This window comes from Notamacropus eugenii, chromosome 2 (assembly GCF_028372415.1).
Source record: "Notamacropus eugenii isolate mMacEug1 chromosome 2, mMacEug1.pri_v2, whole genome shotgun sequence".
NCBI classification, from domain to species: domain Eukaryota; kingdom Metazoa; phylum Chordata; class Mammalia; order Diprotodontia; family Macropodidae; genus Notamacropus; species Notamacropus eugenii.
The window spans coordinates 50,647,092-50,659,587 of NC_092873.1; the positions used below are offsets into that span (position 1 = coordinate 50,647,092).

The 12,496-nt window shown below is 48.6% G+C and overlaps 1 protein-coding gene across 4 annotated transcripts in view; it reads right to left on the minus strand.

The window, feature by feature from the left end:
• Window positions 1-12,496, minus strand: part of HIP1 (huntingtin interacting protein 1) — a 125,635-nt gene that overhangs the window by 50,533 nt on the left and 62,606 nt on the right. For all 4 annotated transcript variants that reach the window (XM_072640234.1, XM_072640235.1, XM_072640237.1 and 1 more), the window contains exon 2: window positions 2,110-2,173. In XM_072640234.1, coding sequence (XP_072496335.1) covers window positions 2,110-2,173 — 64 coding nt within the window. The remainder of the gene's footprint in view (window positions 1-2,109; window positions 2,174-12,496) is intronic.

Sequence of the window (12,496 nt, forward strand, 5' to 3'; positions counted from 1 at the left end):
CTTTTCTCTGAAACAAAGGCCACCTTTTCAGTAACATTTCATTCCTCTGATGGGGTTAGGTGGCTATGAGTGATAGGACACTAGAGTGGCAGAAGAAGTGAAAATGATCATTGCCCTGAGGGCAATGAAGAGGGGCATCGGTAGGAGGGAGCACATCACTTATTCCCACCCCACCGGGATTGTTGTGAAGATCAAATTAGATCATACTTGTAAAGTGCTTTGCAAACCTGAAATGCTTTACCAATACTAGTTATCATTATGAAGTGGTGTATGAGATACCATCAAAGAAATGTTGGAGTGAAACAGAAGATGGGCTATTCCCATGGGCCAGGGAATAGGGATCCTCATGGCTTGGTCCAGGTGAGGAAGAGCCCTTCTGTGGCAGGAAACCACAAGGGAAGAGGTAGGAGGGAAAGTAGAGGACTATCCTTGCACGTGAGAATGAAGGGCTTGCTTATGGTGCATAAATAAGGGAGAGCTGATGGGTGGCCCATAAGACACACCAGCACAGAATGTGAGGAAGGCTTCCACCATGTTGGGCAGATCTCCCATCACTATGATGAAATAATGGTAAGACATGGTCAAGTTGTATGGGATGGATATGTATGGATGGGTTGAGATCTGCATCTGGGAGAGAATGCCCACTTCAGTGAGATCCCAGGTTCATTTGAGTATTTGAAAGTCATGTGGATGATAAATTAAAATTGCTCCGCTTGGCCTGAGAGGATAGAAGTGCTACTAATGGGTTATAGAGGGACAGCTTTAGCATCATTTTAGGGAAAACATTTCTAACAATCAAAGTTGTCCCAGAGTGGGGCACTTGGGTGTAGTGGAGACTGTTTAGCACCTAGTTGGGGGGAGGTCTTGGAGGGGTAGATGTCCTATTTAGGTATAAGTTGCACTAGAAAGCTTAGGCTCTTCCTCTCAGCTCAGAGATGCTGTGTTTTTTTTTCCTGGCTAAGTCAGGAGACTTTTTCTCACTACCACAACTCAGGAAGGTCCGATACAGGGCCTATTGGTCACACTGCCTCCTGGGGGGGGGGGCCTGGGTGTCCTCAGTGATGTCATCAACTGCTGAGAATTGTCTTACTCTTCTCTGTCCCCCCAGTTCTGTTCTGTTCTCCCCTTCTGAACCCTTCTATGTGTTGAACCTGGCACCTACTAAGTGTTTCCGCCTCTCAGGCAGTCTCTTTTTATTTACTGAGGGCTATGGTGTCAATTTGTCTCTTGAAATCTACCTTGTAGACGTGCCCTCAAGTCTTCTGTCTGCCAGGGATGATTTCTGCTTTGCCTCATGGATGCTGCCGGGCACTCTCTGGACCTCTGCGCACTTGATGGGAGCCTCTACACACCCCCACTCAAGCTTGGCTCACTGGATCTCTCCTATTGGGGGGGGGGGTGTATTTCCATCCCCTTCCTAAAGGCCCTCTTAAATAGGCCTGGAATTCCAAACGAGCCCCCACTCGCCATTCTGAAGGACTAGAGATCACCCATTCTTAACTTGAAATATCCTTTGGGCTTTTAGCCTCCTAGTCCTATGAGGCAGAGACCTTCAAGGGAGCCACAAGCTGCTGGCTGTGCTAAGCGGGTGGCCAGCATGGTCAAACCAAAGGACAAAGGCAGGGTGGGAGAGCTCAGCCTTGACCCAGGATCTTGACAACGTGGCCGGGCATTTCTTCTGGGCCCTAAATAACCCAATGGAAAATTCTTTAAAATCTTTCCAGGGTCAGGGGTAGGGAGGAAAGCCAAATGCCAAGAGGATACCCAGGATCATCTATAAATTGGGGCAGGGGAGTCACACCAGAACCTCTAAGTTTCCTTCCTAGATTTAGCCTTCTCTCCTCCATGAGCCAAAGACATGCTCATGCCCCAAACACTGAGGCACTTTAAACCTTGCAAGGACTAGATTCAATCACAGGAAGGCTCCTCCTCTGCCTCACAGCCCCCCAAACTGGACAGGGGATCTCCAGGCACCAGGCCCTCCCTTACCTCAATGCCCCCCAAACAGGGTAGGGTGTCTCCAGGCAGAGGCCCCCTCCCACACTACCATTTCCCACAAGTGGACCCCCTGAAGTGTCCCCCCTATCTGGGCAACGTCCAAAAGGATATTCCTGGCATGTTTTTCTTTCACGGCCACTTCCTGGGTATTAATAGCTTTATTGATGCTGACCGTCTGAAAAACAAACAACAGAGAAGGGGGGTGAGATGAATCAGCTGGAGAGGGGCCTCCGAGGTCCCCAGCCACCCTGTTCCCTGTCCTCTGCTCCCCGAGCCCTCACTTCCCTGACCTGGGCCCAGCCCCTGGTGGGAGCTGGGGCTGGGGGCAGGGTGGGGGAGTAGGGGGGCCTGGACTCCCAGGCCAGCTGGCTCTGGTGCCCAGAAGGGATTTACTGCCGGCCTCTTGTTAGACTCAGCTGCTGCCCCGGGGCTGCCACTCATTCACTGGGCACAACAACGCGGCGATTAAAAGGGGCCACAAAGAGGAGCTTTTCATTCTCGAGGGAAACATTATTTCTCTGGGGGCAGAAGGAAGAGGCAGGAAGGGTGGGAGGAGAGCCGCGCTCCCCCTTGTCTGCCCTCCTCATCTGGGAGCTGCCCATTCGTCCACCCCGCTCGGCCACCCCTTTCCCTCTGGTGAAGAAGTCGCTGCTTCCAGGAGGCCTTCCCTGACTGACCAGGTCTGCAGCTGGCTTCAGTCATGCCCATTGACTTGGTCAAAACAGAGCCCATGATGTTGGAACTCTTGACAATATAGATGCACTTTTCAGCCACTTCTTTTCTGGCCCCTTCTGATTTACTTCATCACGATGCATCATGGCAGAGGCTATCCAGCCCAACAATGGCTTTACAGATGAGGAAACTGAGCCCCTGAGCAGCTGGCCCAAGGTCTCAGTGTCCTGAATGGGAGCAGAGCCAGCTGTGGAGATAGAGAGTGGAGGCTTGGTCCTGCCTTCTTTCTCATTCCAGCCCTTCTCAATCGGCCAGTCTTCCGTTCCAACGATGAGCTGCAGGCATTCACTGGCCATGGCGGACCCAGAGACTCTTCAGTTGGTGGCTATGACTTTGTAGGACCCATGGGTATTTTTATTTCCTTTTCAGTACAACCTTACACAGTTAACTCCCAGAAATGAAATTACTAGGCCAATGGATATAACTTATGACTATTAATTGTATTGAAAGCTGGCCTCAGGATCAGAGAGACCTGAGTTCAAATCTTGCCTTTGACATAGGCTGGCTGTGCGACTTTGAAAAAGTCACTTACCCTCCTGGTACCCAAGGTGCAGAGGAGGTGCTGCTGGGCATCAGTCAAGAGGGAGGTTCCTCACGGGAGAATTTCCTTCCCTAACGAAATCATAGTTTGCTTCCCTGCCTTTCCCTCTAATCTTTTGACAGTTCACAGTTCCACTAGTGATGTGATGGGTGGCGAGGTGGCAAAGTGGATAGAGCTCACTAGTGATGTAATGGGTGGCTAGGTGGCAAAGTGGATAGAGCTCACTAGTGATGTAATGGGTGGCTAGGTGGCAAAGTGGATAGAGCTCACTAGTGATGTAATGGGTGACTAGGTGGCAAAGTGGATAGAGCTCACTAGTGATGTAGTGGGAGGTGAGGTGGTAAAGTGGATAGAGCTCACTAGTGATGTAATGGGTGGCTAGGTGGTAAAGTGGATAGAGCTCACTAGTGATGTAATGGGAGGTGAGGTGGTAAAGTGGATAGAGCACCAAATCGGGACCTGAGTTCGCATCTGGCCTCCAACGCTTACTAGCTACACTCAAGTCAGGTCAACAAGTGTTTATTAAGCACCTACAATGTGCCAGCACCTAGTACCACGCATGAAACATAATAGGGACTTGATAAATGCTTGCTGACTTCCCAAGCACTGCATGTAACCTATCTCTGCCTCAGTTTCATCATTAGTAAAATGGGGATAATAAGAGCACCCACCTCACAGGGTTGCTATAAGGATCAAATGAGACACCACTGGTAAAGTGCTTTCTGCCTCTCAAAGAGCCATTTCAATGCCAGCTCGCTCTTGTTAGTACACAATGATTTATTCAGCACTTCCCCAGTCACTGGACATGAAAGTTGCTTTCCATGGTTTTTTTTTCCTTTCCCCAATAAAGCCACTTTGGATATTTTTGCACAGATAAGCCCGACTTGTTGGGTCAGAGGACATAATCGGACTGTTTCTCTTCTAATGTCCTGCCCCCAACCTAAAGTATTACTGACAGTGTCAGCAGATGGAAAGGGCCTGTTTCCCTGCGGTCCTGCCATAACTGAATCCTATCCCTTTTCAAAAAGCTTTCTGGGGCCAATTTGGCACTTTCCTGACTCTCCCTGCCCACAAACATCTGTCGTTTCTCCAAACTTTCAGAGTCTGTTCCAAAGACTTGAACACTTGGTCTCTCAGTCCCTCCTCCCCAAAGAGATTAATTAAGGTCCTCCCTCGCAGAGATGGGTGAATCCCCACAGCTCCAGCTCCAGTTAGGAATGCTGACTGGTTAGTCCTCAAGGTGCATGGCCCATCCTTCCCCTTCAAACCCCACTGCTGCCTCCCAAACCAAGGAAAAAGCTGAGTTATGAGGGTGCCCTGGGCCAACTAGTGAGAGGGGTGAGTCTGGTGGTCCCACAGCTGATTGTTTTGCCTCTGGAAAAACTGGGGCTACAGAATGTTCCTCCACTCCCAGGACTTGCTGTTCCCAGGGTTTTCCCGGAGTCATGGAGGCCTGAGACCATACAGTGTTTCCCCTGAAAGAGCCGTATTGTACACTGCTTCCTGACCCAGCCCTTCTGTACCAGGCTGGTTCCGGAGGGCCAATTATCAGCAGCCACACACAGGAAGGACGTCTTTCTCTTGGACACCCCTCCTACTCCCATCCTCTTCCCCCTTGAGGCAGCTTAGACAGGGCTGCAGCCAGAGGGGGAAAAATCACCCCACTGTTTTCCTATGGGAAGCAGGGCATGGGCCCTGCCCACTTGGTGCCAGCTGGGCTCTACCCAGTCACGAACACAGCTCCTGGCCAGGGCCCAACACTAGGGCTGCCTCCTGCATGCCCAGGGCCAGGCTGGCTCATTAAGGCTTTAGGGCATGGGGTGAGCAGAGGGGAAACAGCAGGGGACAGAGGCTGTAATGGGACCCTATGCAGGGGTCACTTCAGTCCTGAGGATCCACCCGTAATTTAGAAAAGATTACTGGCAGGTGTGTGTGAGTAATGGAGAAGGAAGAAAAAGATGGAAGAAAAAAGAAGCAAGGAGAGAGGGAGACAGAGACAGAGTTGAGCAGAGAAAGAGAGAGACATACTCTGGATGGAGAGGAAAATAGAGTGGGGAAAAAGAGGAAAGAAAGAAACACTCTCTGGATGGAGAGGAAGGTAGAGGGAGAGGGGGAAGAGAAGAGAGAAAGATAGAAGGGAGAAAGAGAGAGGAGGGAGAGGGAGGAGGCAGAGACAGAGACAGAGTCAGAAAGGAGGTAATGAGAAAAGAAAGTATATAAAGGAAACTGTAGAAGTCCTTCAGTGAGGACCATCACTGACTGAGGCCTGGGAAATGGGATGGAAAGGGCCTTGCATTTGGAGTCAGAACACACTAAGGGCAGGCTACCTGCCATTTCTAGGCCTCAGTTTCCTTTTTGGTAAAAGGAATGGGTTTTACAACATCCTTGTCCATTGCTAACACTGGATGATTCTGCACCCTTCCAAGCTCCACGCCCCACATGCCTTGCCCTTAATAGAGTTAGTGGGACTTTGTGGCCTCTTAGAATTAGTTCACAGAATCACAGAATCTGGGATCTGTGTGAGGGACCTAAGCAGCCATTTAGCTCAGGGATTCTTAACCTTACTGGACCCCAATGTCTGGGGAGGCCTCTGTTGACACCTTTTCAGAATAATGTTTTTAAGAGCATAAATGGGATTATAAAGGAAGCCAATTATATTGAAAGGTATCTAAATACACATTAAAAATCCAGATATCCCAAGCTGAGAACTCTTGATCTGACCCAATCCGTACCTCAAAAAGAATTTCCACACTAATATACCCAATAAGTGGCCTCCAGTTTTCTATCTCTCCAGTTTTTGGTTGTATTTTCTTCCCATACGTCCTCCCTCCTGCCATTTTTATCTTAAAATCATAGGCTCATTGATCTTCAGCTGGAAGGAATCTCAGAGGTCATTTCATCTAACTCCTTCTTCTTTAGAGGTAGTAAAGCAACTTGCCTACAATCACAAAGGATCTAAGTTTCAGAGGCAGGGTTTGAACCCAGGGCCTCTGACTCTTTCCACAGAATCATACTGAGCAATAAGTATTTTTCAGGGGCCCAAACCTGCAAATGATCTCTTCGTTTGAGAGATCCTCAGCTACAATGATCCATCCATCCATCCATCCATCCATCCATCCATCCATCCATCCATCTCTCAATCAGTTAACAAGCATCTATCAAGTCCCTACTGTGCGCTGTGCACTGAGAATACAAACAATAGGGATGCAAACAATGGAATAACCCTAAATTATACAGAGCTTCCATCCTACCTGGGGATGTTCTGACAGGTACATACCTTTACTAAATGGCTATTATGAACAAGACATGAAACTGAGTTGACACAGCCCCTGGCCCTGTAGAGCTTAGAGTCCAGGAGGTGTCAAGGTCCTGAGACCTTCTACTTGCCCACCTCCTGCAGCACCAGCTCTATCCCTCACCTTCGAGGGGCTGGGAGTGAGGGGTACTTCTTTCCCAACAGAAGAGCTGGGAGTCCTCAGGACCTTAGTGCTGAGATGCCAAGATCTAGGAGGAAAGCCAGTTCTGGACCTCTCAGCCCTTCCCCTCATGCCAGTAGCTTGCCCTTGGGCAGTTCACAGCCCCCGTTCCTCAGCTTCCCCCAGAACCATTGTCCTTGCTCAGCCTCCTCAGGGCCACAGAGGAAGCGTCAGTTCCGTCAGACAATTCTCCTTCCCCAGGAACTTGGCCAGGAGCCCGACTGGGCCATAATGTGGTGTGTCAGAGGTAAATGCTTCAGGAGCACTTGGCTGGTTTCTCTAAGGAGATGCTGTCTAGACAGGCTTCCCCCACCTTCCCAGCCAGTCCCTAATAGGCACTTGCCAAATTGGGGAGGCGTGGCTCGGCATCAGGGCCCTAACCATGACATGCCATCTGGGCAAGGCATCTGGGTTGGTGAGTCTGAACATGTCGAAAGTGAGGAGAACACTTCCCTTACTAACCCATCAGTCTTTCCCAACTTCCTCATGATCAAAAGTCCCCTAGCCTGTGACTTCAGCAGGTCCTCAACCGCATGACAGCTTCCATTGTGCCTCTCGACCAACACAGATTTGGCATTACATCATGTCTTTTCTAGGAAGAACTCGAAGTAGAATAGGGATTCCTGGTCACAGAGGGGTATGGGGTGGGGGAGAAGGGAAAGACTGTCCCAGCTCTGTGACTGACCACCTGTGGTGCCAGACCTCTCTGGACCTGTTTCCTGATCTGTAAAATGAGACCTTTAAAGTCCCTTCCAGCTCTCTCTCTGATCCTATAATCCCTCCTAAGAGGTCTGGGAACAAGGGCCATGTCATATGGCAGCCCTACCCAGCATAGCCAGCAAGGAGCCTTATACAGAGTAGAATTTAAGAAACGTCTGTGCAGCAGACTGCTCTGCCCAGAGAGATGTTCTGTGGCATCCTCAGGTTTTGCCCTTTGCCTTCCCTTCCCACTCTGAGCCTGAGCGCTCATCACCTCATGCTTCAGTTATTACAACAGCTTCTCACTGCCCTTTCTGCTTCTAGACTTCCTCCCTGGGAGTCCACTCGGGGTAAATGCAAGAACAGCCTTTTTCAAACGCAGTTCTGATTATCTGATTTGGAAATCCTCAGTTCCGCCTCCTTGTTTCCCATTCTGGGGTAGAGGATCTGTGATTTCACCAGTGTCAGGGAGCATTGATGAGGACACCCCACAAGTGACTGCAACTTCCTGCTGTAGGGTGTGGAGAGATGATGGGAGCTGTCCAGGGTCACACTACAGACCGACCTTGGATTCAGGTCTCTCTGAATACACTGAGGACTTTGTCTCTCATTCCCTACCACCTGAAACTCAATTCCCTGGTATCATCTTTTCTCTCCTAGGGCAGACACAATGTGACATGGGAAAGCAAACCCTGGATTTGGGGTTCTTAGTGCCTGAACTTGACTTGGTATGGTAGAGCGGACACTTAGAGCCAGAAGTTCTGCACTCAAATTCTATGTCTACTGACTCCTACCCATGTTATCTTGACCTGATTTCTCATCCTTCAAAAATGATAGGGCTGACCCAGGTGACATCTAAAATTGTCCACTTCATGGTCTGCAATTCTACTCATGTGGCCATGGCCCAGTCACTTCTAGGATCAGCCTCCTGATCTGTAAGGGGTGCGGGTAGACCAGATGGCCCAGTCTTGCTTCACCATTCCTTACCTGCTTTTTGTTTCTTTTGGCTCCTAAACTACTGTCCTCTCTACATGTCAGTACCACACCCATGCCTGGTTCTGACTCAGAAAACCTGGGTTCAAACCTTGACTTCCATATTTACTGTTTACCTAAAGTCATTTTACCTAAATTCTCAGGCCTCAGTTTGCTCGTATGTAAAAGGAGGATTTTGGACTAGATTAAGCAGCCTGACATCCCTTTCCATTTTAAATCTAGGGCAGCGAGGTGGTGAAGTGCATAGGGTGCCTGGTCTGGTCTCCGGAAGACCTGAGTTCAAATCCTGGCCCAGACACTAGTGAAGTGATCCTGGCAAGTCACTTAATCTCTGTTTGCCTCAGTTTCTTCTGCTGTGAAGGGAGGGAAGAAAGAAGGGAAGGAGACAGAGATGCTAGCAGCTGAAATGTTCCCAGTCACAGCCAGTCAAAGAAGAATCAAAAATCCCCCGAAATGCCTTCTGAAATCACAGACAGCATGCCTTCTGTCCACTGACACAGATACTGAGGACATCCTGAACATCTAGGGATCCTTGGAGGGCAGACCTGAGCACAAAGAGATGGCATGATCTCATGGTGCTTGGGCACCTTCAAGGCAGGCTGATGGAAAGACAGCTGGACTGTCCTTTAGATGATATCATCCTTTAGCTTGGTTAAGACTCGACATGTGGGAATTCTCTGACCCATCCAAACAGAAAATCCACAAGGGACAGAGCTGGAGTTGGATGGCTTCAGACAGGCTAGGACAGCTCCTGGGGAGCTGAGGCTTCCGAGGCTTCCCTTGTCTCCCAAGACCACAGGATCTCAGAGATAGGAGGCCTCTCAGATGGCACACACAACATTCCTGATGGGTCATTACCCAGTCTTTGCTTGAGGATGTCTAGTGAGATGGAACTCGCTATGTGCCATAGCAAGTCATTTTAGTTCTGGACCGTGTTGATTATTAGGAAGATATTTACAATGAGCCTAAATCTGCATATCTAGAATGTCTACCCACTGCTCCTGGTTCTCCCCCTGTCCCAGAGCAAACAGAACAGGTAGAGACCCTCTCCCACATGACTCTGAAGATATTTCCCACCCTGGACACACTCATTCCAATTTCAAACTGTCATAGGGTCAAAGCTCACTACATCTACTCAGCATGGGTGAGCTAAACCTTGTCAGGAAGGGGCCTCCTAAGGCATCAGCAGAAGAGGCCACATCCTGGCCCAGGGCTGTGTCCAGAGATTCTTGAGCCTGTGGAAAGCTCTGGGTGCCTGAGTCCTTACTCGGCCATCGCTTTGGGCAGTGATACATAGTCCCCAGTCCCCATTTGTCCAGATCTCAGTCCACCCCTTCTTTGGAGCCCAGGAGAAAGAATCACAGACTGTGATTCAGAGCAGAAGGGATCTTAGGAGTCATGTAGTTCAAAGCAATCTACCAATGGAATGGAATGTTCTTATGCAGAAAAAATGACAAATGTGTGGAATTCAGGGAAGTGTGGGAAGGTTTGTATGAACCGATGCTTAAGTGATGTAAGCAGAATGAGAAAAGAATATGACATAATAACTATAGGAAGCAAACAAAGAGGGCATGAACAGGAAGCCCAAGTGTGAGTAATGAAAAAAACCTGGGGAGCTCCTGGGCAGCAGATGATACAACACATCTGCCCCAGAGGAGAGGGGAAGGGGACAAACAGGACAGAACGTCCCACATGGAGAAAGTGGAAGAGATTTCAGGGGCCATCGAGTTTACTCCACCTTCACCTTATGGATAAGGAAATGAAGGTCAAGGGAGACTGAGTGATGTGTCAGATGGGATTGCTTGTATTAGAATGTTCTGGGCTGAATTGTTTTCCTTTGTTACCAATAAGGTTTAATTTGGAACGGGCTATAGATTTTTTCTTTCAAAAATAACTGATATAAAACAAAAAAATCAATAATATTTTTAAGAAAAGAAAAACCATAAAAGTTATTGGAAAAAAGATAATGCAGCACAGCACTTTCATCTCAGCATCAAGACAGGAGAGCAGGAAGGCAAATTTTGTACATGTTCTCAGACGTGGTCACTGCATTTTTCGCTTAACTGTTTTTCTTTATCCAAAGGGAGGACTTGATTCTCCAGGGAAAGGACAAATATTTCCAGGAATAACTGTGTTGTAGAAACAACAACCTTCCCCCAACCCCATCAATAACGCTTTAAAAAAAAGAAAAGAAAAAGAAAGCTGCTTCAACCTCTTCATTGAGTAGAGGAAACAGAAGCCCCCAAAGATGTCATTTGCTCAAGGCCACAGGGTGAGGTGATGGCAGGGCCCAGATCACATCCCCGTCTTGTGCCTCTCAGGCCCTCCCTTCAATCCCAAACCCTAGTAAGCCTTCAGAGACCTGCTTGACTCTATGGTGTTCTAATGGGAAGGGCAGAGAATTCAGAGGTGGAGGACTAGGCTTTACATCCCAGCTCTGTCCTAGGTCAAGTCACATGACTGGCTCTACTAGTCTCAGTTTCCTCTATAAAACAAGATCATAATTACACTGTCTACTTCATCGGATTGTGGCCAGTTTAACTGACCATTGTGTGCGGATGCTGGGCAAGGTGGGGGATTCAAAATGTAGATAAGGCATCATGTTTTACCAAGTAAACAGGGCAGCCAGGTGCAGTGGATAGAGAGCCAGGCATTGAGTATGGAAGACTCATCTTCCTATGTTCAAATCCAGCCTCAGACACTTACTAGGCAAGTCAGTTTGCCCCACGCTGGGCAAGTCAGTTTGTCCCAGTTTCAATTGTAAAATGAGCTGGAGAAGAAAACAGCAGACCCCTCCAGTATCTCTGCCAAGAAAACCCAAAATGGAGTCATAAAGAGTTGGACATGACCGAAACAGCTTAACAACAAAACCAAGTAAACTTTGCTAACTGACTGAATGCTTTCTGGAGGCCTTGGATGGCAGGAGCTCTGTGGAGAGTGGCCTCATGGGGTCATAGCCTTAGGCCCTCAGAGGTCTGTGAGGCCAGTTCCCCATTTTACAGATAAGTAAACCGAGGTCCCCAGAGGGACAATGCCAATGCCAAAGGTCACCCAGCAGTGAGACCAGAATTAGAATCGAGGCCTCAGGGTCAGAGTTAAATGAAGATGCTGAGGTCAGAGAGGGGGAGTCATGTGACTAGTAGGTGATTGAGGTGGGATCTGAACCCACATCTTGTGGATTCTCCATCCAACACTCTTCCTACTGGATCAAAGTGGTCCCTCAGTCAACAGGAATGACTGAGCTACTTTTCTGAAGAGCGGAGGGAAAGGGAGAATGGCCTCGCTCTTGGGTCCAGCAGACGACTTCATCATCCGACCACAGCTCCTAGGCCGGATGTGATGACACTTTCTCAGAAATGACTGAGGTCAGGACTCTCACTTCTGCTTCCCTAGCAGAACAAAACCCTTTCTCCCCTTGGGGGAGGGAAGGGTCCAAGGAGGGCTGGGAGTAAAGGAAGTCAAGGAAGGGAGAGCGAGCGAGTGTGTGTTATGTATGTGTGTGAGTGTGTGTGTGTGTGTGTATGAGGATTTGTGTGTGTGTGTGAATATGTGTATGTGTGTGTTTGTATATGTGTGTGAGTGTGTGTATTTGTGTGTGTGTATGAGTGTGTGTATGTGAGTGTGTGTGTGGGTATTCGTGTGAGTGTATGTGTGTATTTGTGCATGTGTGTGTGTATTCATGTATGAGTGTGTGTGTATTTGTGTGTGAGTGTATGTGTGTATTTGTGTGTGTGAATATGTGTATGTGTGTTTGTATGTGTGTGTATTTGTATGTATGTGTGTGAGTGTGTGTATTTGTGTGTATGTGTGTGGGTATTCGTGTGAGTGTATGTGTATTTGTGCATGTGTGTGAGTATGTGTGTGTGTGGGGGTATTCATATATGAGTGTGTGTGTATTTGTGTGTGTTTGAGTGTATGTGTGTATTTGTGAGTGTGAGTATGTGTGTGCGTGTGTGTGCGTATCTGTGTGACGCCCTGTAGCTGGGGCAGAAGGGGAGGTCCTAGGAAATGACTGATGGGCATCCCCACCCACTTCCACCAGACTTCCCGACAGGAT